The sequence below is a fragment of the Pinus tabuliformis genome, chromosome 3_1 (assembly GCF_031772625.1).
Source record: "Pinus tabuliformis cultivar Carrire ecotype Pingquan chromosome 3_1, CPIR1, whole genome shotgun sequence".
Lineage (NCBI taxonomy): Eukaryota > Viridiplantae > Streptophyta > Pinopsida > Pinales > Pinaceae > Pinus > Pinus tabuliformis.
In genome coordinates, this window is record NC_142301.1 from 288,799,975 (window position 1) to 288,809,498 (window position 9,524).

The following is a 9,524-nucleotide window of genomic DNA, read 5'->3' on the forward strand; positions in this document are numbered from 1 at the left end:
GACAGTAGACAGACACCATGAAGAGATCATATGTATATATTCATGCATATTTTTTCAGTTTTGACACTCGTCTGATTATGTTTGGTTTAAGTGTATGAACCATTGAGTAACCAGGGTCAGTGAAGTAATATTTTTCAATAAAAATTGTGTAAGTGCATGAATTTGTTTGAATGAGTGAATTATATTATTGTTAAAATTTCACCAAAGCGAAAGAAATATCAACAGTAATTGCTAACCAAGGCCCTTCTGTTTGTTTACAGGAATTTGCAACATTTATGCGGGTTCTGGGCAGCTATCCTATGGACATGACCCCCATTGGTTGATTATAACATTGTCTGATGAAATCTATCATTTCTCGATGTCCTCTTCACTGAGAAGTGTGTTGCTTGTGTGCATAGTCTGATAGATCTTCTCTAGATTGCCTTTTTTCTGCTTTGAGCACACGGGAACAATTGTTCCAGCTTCCAGTAATTATCTTCTGCAAGCGATTTGTTTCAGAAGATGAAAAGCAAGAGGGAATTACACTACTTATTTAACTGTTTTACACAATTTGGCGAAATTTGTCTCTGTCTTACCTCTGGTCACCTTTTAGCGACATCACCACGATATTTTGAAATTATATAAATATGGTCAGCTTTTGCAGCTGCATTCCCTTGTTACAGTACTTGTAAGTAGAGCTTAAAGGTATGATTTACAGGTCTATCTGATACCAAAGTAGACAATATTGATTGGATAAAAAAATTGGTAGTGTATTGTATGTGTTATCAGAAACAGGAAACGTAAAATAGAGCATGAAATGGGTACAGCATGGGAAACAGAAATTCTCGGGTTTAAAAGGATTTTTTAATATATATGTCAAAATAATTTCAATATTTAAATTTTTTGCAACTCATTGTATCTCTACAAGTAGAAACTAGCTCTAGTTGATATTTATCATGAGAAATTTACGTTGTCCAATGCAAATATCAAAATGCTTGATATTAAAAATGATAATCTGGACACAATTATGCTAGTAAGTGTTCTCTCACACTGTAATGATTTGTTGATGATATAGCAATATAATTGAAGGTTCCAATGACTAGCTTCCCAGTTTACATGTTACCTGCGAACAATCTTCAGAATTCTTGATTGGTAAACTTGTATAAATTTCCTAGTTTCTCTGCATTGGTTATCCTTGGCAATCTTGTCTTGGCTGCTATCCTAATCATCTATGAACTCTGAGATTATGCCAGACAGATCTATGTTTTATTGAAATATAGACTGCTTACTATTGTAGATGCATCTTAAAACAACCACTTCACTATGTTTTGGTAGAAAAGCTGATTCTTCAATGTTTTCTATAGATCAACTTATTGAAGATAGATTTGGAATCTGGTGTCGCACCATTGCATCAATATATTATCTTCAGTTTCCAAAGTGTTAAAAGTTAATTCAATCAATTGCAGATCCATCATTTGTTTGTTCACTTTGTTATCATACATTTACCATTTGGGTCCACATGGGCATTTCTGTGAAATTGTCACGAATGCAATAAACTGGATATTTATCTTCTAACGGTTAGCAGTTTATTTGTCTTTTGAATTATTATTTGGAAAATAACAATAAATTCGCTATTGCATTCTTCACAATAAAAATGTTGTGGAATATAAAAATTGCAACTGAGAAAATATGCGCACACACACATAAAATTGACACAGTTATTTTTGGACAAATGTCATTGGAAAAACCCGAAGGCAAAACCAGTGCAACAGATGAGGGTTTTATTATTGTTTTCAACAAATTCAATAGTACAATGATCTGCTTGCCAAATTGGCAAAACTCTGGCAATCTCTACTTTCGAACTACATCGAAGACACCCTTGTCCCTTTGCAATCGAATTGGCCTCTCCTAGCCACTCACACTTCCTGGAATTCACACTGCCTTCCTGAAGTGCGCAGATCAGTTGAAGATAATTTGCACATCCCCGAAATCACCTCTTAACAAATCGTCCTGCCTCCCTCTGCCTCTGAAACCCACTCGGTCTGCCTCTGGGACACTGATATGACAACTGACAATTGAAATGAGGCTTCTTTGACAACTTGCACTGGGGATTTCTAGCTATTCGCACTCGCTGTAGTGCCCTCCTCTGCAGAGGAATTTAGCCTCCTCTTTCTGTTTCTCGGACACTGGAAAGGAAAATTCTTCCAAACTCCTGCTCTCAAATCTCTGCTGAAACCCTTATTCTGATGCTTTCATTAGCTTCAACTATGGCCTTGCTGAATACTTGCAATTGGGTAGTCGAATTGATCAACTCACAACTGATGCCTTCTCCAAGCCCTTCGACCTACTCTTATAATCTCTTGTTGGAGTCTCAACAGCCACGATCACATCTTAACTGATGGCTAAGATCATCTTGACATCATCAATAGAAGCCTCTAGAGCAAAGTCAAACTTCCTTAATTAATTCGGTTTAATTAACCAATTTTCCGAAGTTAGACTTAGGAACTTTTTAAAAATTGGCTAATTAATTTAATTAAGGCGTCTCCAAGTTTGTTTTCTTGAAACGTTTTATGGGTTTTGGATATCTCGTGTTCCTTAGCCTCGTAAACATCATCTGAGGCTAGAATCCCTGTTTGTTGCTACCATCTCCAAAAACTAACACTCCCTCTTAGCGAGCAAGGTGTTCTCCACTATACCCATATGTTCTCTGAAATAGACAAACTTATCCCTACCCAAGGATTTTGTGAGTATATTAGCCACCTGTTGGTCTGTGGGAACATGCGATAGCCGAATTAATCCACATTGCACACAATCTATGACTCTGCTGCTCCATGTTGTAGTTGAACCATCTTGGGCACAATTGTGCGACTCTGATCTCACACTACTGATGCCTCTGCGTTGGGGTGTCTCGGGTCCGAACTGCATCTTTCTCACTGTAACTGGGCAATTCACACTGCCTCTGACCTGGCTTTGCGCTGCTGCCATCACGACAACTGTGTGCATTGATGTCTCATAACCTGAAGATGTAAGTTTCCATAGGGTTTCTCCCTCTGAAGCTAGACTCCATCATAGCAACTGTGTGCATTGATGTCTCATAACCTAAAGATGTAAGTTTCCATAGGGTTGCTCCCTCTGAAGCTAGACTCCCTCTGAGTCTCAACCTTTCACTGATTTATTGTCATTGCAGTTAGCTTTTGCACTTGTCTCCTGAGTGTCTGACTGTGCCTAACTGGCTTTGCACTATCTCATAGGGATTTGACTATGCCTCGCTGACTACTTGCTACTTTACTACTTTGGGCTCCCATAGCAAAGGTATCCAACTGAGGAATACATGACGACTTGATCTTATCCACTGATCAATCCCTTTTTGGCTAGATTTAGACCTCCTTGCCGCTCCTTTCTTGGACCTTTCCCAATTTGGCATACTAGAGTATTATACTCCTCCATTTGAGTATAATGCTGCAAACATAACGAACTCATCCTCCAAGTTGGTGGACAAGTCATCGATCTCTGTTGAAGTTGCTGTTTGCTTCCCCTTCTTGTCTTTCTTCCTCTTCGGACACTAGTTGGCGTAGTGACGAAACTCAACACATCTGAAGCACTTGACCTTAGAAATTTCCTTCTTTTTCTCTCCCTTTGAGTCTTGTCCCTGACTGGGAGCCTTCTTCACTTTTCCCTTCCCTGCAAGAGCAACATTTTCTTCCTCTTCCACCTTCGGTCCCTTACCACTATTGCTGGTAGTATCATCGATGAGACTGATCCTTAGCTCCTCCTGAGTGAAGTCACTCCACAGGGGTTCCCAATTTGGTAGCTTATCCCGTCTAATAATCACCTAAACAAAGGTTCACCATTCCTTGGAAATCCCATTGCGAGTTGCACGCGCCAACTCATCCTTAGCTGACTTCTCTCCAATTGCTACAAGTTCATCTCTGACACCCTGAATCCTGGTGAGATGGTATGTTACGTTCTCACCCTTTTGCATCTTGACTGTTCTCAGTTTCTCCTTGAGTATCATCTTTCGGATCTTGGAAGGATCCTGGTACAACTTGACGATGACATCCCACATCTTCTTTGCAATTCCCTTCTCTGCAATATGCGGGACGATATGATCCCGTACTCTGACGAGGACCATCCTCCTCTTAGCCTTGGCCATATCCTTCTTGTAATCATGTAATAAGATAAGATCTACTGGTACAACAATAATTGTTGTCACAAACTCCTTTACAATGTGCCCATCCAATAGGAATAGCATCCTCGCCTTCTAGATGCTAAAGTTGGAGGCTCCATCCAATCTGTCATAATCTCTGATGTAATGTACTCCTCCCACATTTACCCACTTTTACAAGTTCTCCAGGGTAAACATGAGATGAGTGTCACTATGATATGACCTGACCTCCAAGTTATAGTTATGGAAGTGGGGCCTACAAACCAACAACAAACTGACATCTTGCAAGAGCTACAAACCACTCAGGAGTTTTCAAACCATCCCAAGTGATCAATCCATGAGATGGAACTCTTTTCACTAGGTTCATCCTCCAACCACACCCATATGACTGCATAGATGTGGTTATGAGGCTCCAACCACCCATAAGCTTTTATGCATGCATTTATGACTTAAATTTCTCAGTTAAGTGCATGCAATCGCGATATCTATTCCACCTTTTCAAGCAAGCCTCCAGACCACTACCTCGCACTGCTTGTAACTGTCCAAAATCATGATTAAGATGACAAGAATGCCAAACATTCATACTTGAACAAGATTTTGACCAGGACATGCCTAGTATACAACAAACATTTCGTCGAACATATGGTAAACATGAAAGCTACAAGTCATGAATGTATATCTGATCATAAACTTCTGAATTTCATCTGAGAATCATCAAGAAGGCTCTAAGCCCTCTAACTAGCTGCAACAACACTTGTTAGTCCATGCATTCATCAACCATCCAGTAACTTAACAATCATGAACAAGAGACATAGCTAGAACACATCATATAACCATAACAAATAAACCATAATGTCAACATGATAACCAGTATAAGTGGTCATAGATCACAATAGAAAAATAACTCATATTAACATATGAAAATGCTAACCAAGTTAGGGACTTCCACATACCACTCGACCATAGATTGGACTGAACCAAATTTCTCTTTCAGCTAATCACCTCTGCGCCATATTCCAAGCATGAACGTGGGATCATATGGGTTAAACCAAAACAAAACCAACCAGGGCTTCTAGAGGCCAAACCACCTCAACCCTCAAGCATAGTGATCTCACCTATACGGTCTATAAATCACTAACATCATTCAGATTGGTCTTTACCCAAGTTGTCTAGGGTTCTAAGAACTTGTAACTCAACCCACAACCTCGAGGGAACCTGAGCTGTTCTAGGGCTCTAGAGCGTTTGTCCCAACCCCAAGGCTCCAGGGACTAGTAACTCAACCCATATACTCCAGGGAAACCAAAGTTGTTCCAGGGATCCAGAGCATTTGTTCCAACCCATAGCCACAGGGAACCTGAGAACCAATAAAAAAAATCCAAGAATGGGGAATCCACTACACCATGGCTATCCAGGAAATGGAAAGACAAGGTTAAAACCACTGTCAATCCAGACAAATTTCCATGCCAATGACAACACAACCAAGGAACCACATGCATATACCATGCATCCAAAAATCAGCAAAGGAAATCACACATGCAACCTGTTACCTACAAAGTATCCCTATTGTAGCTACTGATACAACTGTACCCTTGCGCCCCCTTGCTTTCCTTTTCTTTCTTTCTCCAATCCAAGTGAATGCTAGAGTGTTCCAAGGATGCTCCAAGAATGTTCTAAGTGTGCAAGAATGTATGAGAGACAAATGCTAAACCGACAAAAGCTAATCACTGATTCTTTGATGCCTTTTTATTATTGATGTCTCATTTTTCTTCATTTTCCTCTAATTTCCCTTGCATGCAAATTTGTATATTTTCACCTTCATTTTCTCCTATTTTTCTTATTTCTCATAATTACATGAAAATTGTTGCTTCTTTGCCTTCGCTAATGCCTTTGCCAATTTCCATAACTATTAATGAATCACAAGTGATGCCCACTATAATGTTTTTCCCACCATTCAACTTGAAATATGTGTCCCATGACCTTGGTCTTATTTTATTTACATGGAAAATCAACCAAGGGCTATTACAAACCCATCCCCCTTGGGGGAACACCATCGTCGGTGTTCAATGACCCTTGTAACCAACAAAACATGTTGCCCATGGAAATTTATAACACAACTCAATGCATCATTTACAACATACCAAACTGTTGAAAATACAAACACCATATTGCTTATTGGAACTTTATAACACAACTCGTTGCAGTATTTACGGCATACTGCTTATTGTGAAAATTTCACTAGTGAAATTCTATTGCAGCAATTGGAATTAATTCTTCTAACTGTGAATTAATTTATCAGTTTATTGCTACTACAACAACAAATTAATCACACTGCAATCTTCACAAATAAAAATACTGCAGAAGGTAAACTAGAAGTTGAGCAAATATTTGCACACACATACAAAAATATAACACCGTTATTTTTGTACTAAAGTCCCCGGAAAAACCCAATGTGGGAAAATCGGTGCAACAATTAAGGTTTTTATAACTAAGCAGTAGTGAGAAAATTCCGAGTACATTAAATGTCACCAAACTGGTGAATCTATCCAAGAGATGTATTGGAAAAAATTTACCAAGGGATTTTACGCTCTCCAAGCAATATCGTCATTATCTGACCTTTGAAAAACTATCCGTCCAAGTGGTCTGCGTAGGCTCCACGCCACCCTAGCGAAACCTGCCACCCGCTGCCTGAATTCACTGCCAATCTAGTTGTCCTGCCTATTGCTGAGTGAGAAACCATCTCTCTGGCACTGGGAAATCTTCCCAACCTCTAGAACTGAAAACGTCTTCCCCTTTAGCTAGATCGAACTGCTCACTTGAGGCTCTGTGCTGCCTTTCCGCAACCTCATGGAGAAAATTTTCGACCTCCTCTTTCTGACTCTCCGGAACTGGAAAACGTCCTCCGACCTCACGGCCTTTGTCTGTCTCTGCCTGTGCTTCCCTTCTCTGGCTCAAACTCTTCCCACAGAATGCTGCTGCTCTTTGGAAAATCGCACTGCCCAAGGAAATCGATCTCAAGTGTGTTCCTCCATCTACCCATCGACTTCTTCTTATAATCTCACTATGGGATTCCAATGACCAAGATTAAAACTTAATCAATGGCTGAGATTATTTCCTAGTCGATCCTTGAGTTTCTACATAAATCTTACCTTCCTCAATTAATTGCTGTTAATAATCATTTTCCCTAAGTTAGACTTAGGAAAAATTTAATTATTGATTAATTAACTTAATTAAGGCATTTCTAGGTGGATTTTTCTGAAACCTTTTCTGGGTTATGGAGTCCTAGTGTTTCTTAGCCTCTCTAACAACTGTTGAGACTAGAACACCATCCGATGTTATAAAACTAACACTCCCTCTTAGTGAGGAAGGTGTGCTAGTGCTGAATTGCTCCAACGCTCTGTCTCTGCATCACCCTCTATACATGATGTTGATGTATGGCCACTGTGACTCCCTGCCACTACCCACCAACCATTACGTAACTCTGACGTTGCATCTGTGATGCCGTTGACACTGCTCTGCTGCCAACTCTGCATTTTCATTGCAACTACCTCTCAACTATTGCTACTGCTACTGCAACTACTGCAACTGAGAAGCATCTAATATACTAAATCAACTGTGCCTTTGTGTTGCATTTGTCCCCTGAGCATTTGGCTGCTACTAAAAACTACATTGTCCACTGGGGAGTTTGCGCTGCTTCTTACTCTGCCATTGAGCCTCCTGCTTTGTTGTCAACACTACATCTGTGCTCCTTAGCACCTCACTGCAATTGCCACTCTGAAGTCTGACTGCATCAACTAACATTGATCCATCTTGCTACTAAATACTATGGGCACCCATAGCAAGGTTATGGTCCATGAGGAAGATACTTCAATGGACTCTACCCAAATATTTGCGCAACTCTAGGACTATAGCTCCATATCGCCCCACCTTACCCCTATAGGTATAGTTGCAAACGTGGCAAAGTCTTCCTAAAGTCCAGAGGACAATTTTTCTATCTTTGTGGATGTTGTCGCATGGTCCTTCTTCTCTTGCTTATCCTTCTTCCTTTGAGGACATTGAGTACTGTAGTGGCCAAAATCGCCACACCTGAAGCACTTGATCTTAGATAGGTCATTTTTCTTCTTCTCCCCTTGTCCCTAAATGAGACCCTTTGATGCAAGGGCCACATTTTCTTCCTCCTTCTCACCTTTCGAACCCTTACTGTTGCTTTCGCTGATGGAGGTCTTCACAAGTTCTCGCCTCTTCTCCTCTTGCTCCAAGTCTGACCACATCCTATCCCACCTAGGTAGAGTACCTTATCCCAAGGTGCCTTGTATGGAAATCTCCCAGACCTCTGAGACATTGTGCAGTGCCAAACATATAAGCTCTGTGTCTTGAGGCACCTCCCCAACTATTGCAAGTTGATCCTAGATTTCTTGAATTTTGGTGAGAAAGGGATCAATGCCTTCACCCTTATACATCTTGATGTTTCTCAACTTCTCTTTCAAGAACATTTTCCACTGCTCGGAAGGATTCTGATATAGCTAAGCAAGAGCATCCCATATCTCCTTCACGGTGTTCTTGCCAGATATATGTGAGACTATATGGTGCAAGACTCCATCCATGATCATCTGCTTCGCCTTGGAAATTTCTTTCCTATACTCTTTCCGTTGATCTGCATCAGTAGGTTTTGCCACAACGTTATCTGCATAGGTTTTCAGACCAAATTCATCTAGCAGGAATAACATCCGATCCTTCTAGATGACGTAGTTGGAGGCTCCCTCCAACCTATCCCGATCTCTAAGTCCAACGGTGGCCATCTCTGAAACTAGAATGGAAATCTCCCTCTTTCTCCTGCTCAACTATTGATTCTGCTATTCACAGTCTCTTTTGGAGTGAGAAAATCTGCTTGCAACTACTATCAACTGCAACTAGAAATATGGATTTCTAAGCTAGAAACCCTTTGTGAGAAATCTCCCAATGTTTGTGTACTTTATCTTCCACCCAACACATATTCTGTTGTAGAAAACTATTACAAAAACCCTTTGTGCCTAGGCAAGAAAAGTTGCTCAGCAAAAATTAGAGCCACTGGTGCTCCCTCTACCTGTTGAAATCACTCAATTTGGCAAGACAAATTTTTATGCAACCCTACACTGAAAAATCAAACTGCCCAGTGATTCGCATTGCCTGGCTAGGTACTGCGCAACCCCAAAAAATTCATCTTGCTGCTTCCTTTGAATAACGAATTTTCTTCTTCCGCTTTTGAAATTTCCTGTCTAATCAACTATGCTCTAATTCCATGTGAAAATTTCACTACTAAAATTCTATTGCAGCAATTGGAATTAATTATTCTAACTGTAAATTGATTTAATAGTTTATTGGTATGACAACAAAAAATTAATCA

General features: G+C 40.2%; 1 protein-coding gene across 6 annotated transcripts in view; it reads left to right on the plus strand.

The window, feature by feature from the left end:
• LOC149186915 (arogenate dehydratase/prephenate dehydratase 1, chloroplastic-like) overlaps positions 1-559 on the plus strand; it is a 193,527-nt gene extending 192,968 nt beyond the window's left edge. For 4 of the 6 annotated variants that reach the window (XM_089411227.1, XM_089411226.1, XM_089411225.1 and 1 more), the window contains one exon: positions 261-559. In XM_089411227.1, coding sequence (XP_089267353.1) covers positions 261-323 — 63 coding nt within the window. In that variant the 3' untranslated portion in view covers positions 324-559. The remainder of the gene's footprint in view (positions 1-260) is intronic. The other 2 variants (XR_016255729.1, XR_016255730.1) reach the window with 1 other exon arrangement.
• The last annotated feature ends 8,965 nt before the right edge of the window (positions 560-9,524 follow it).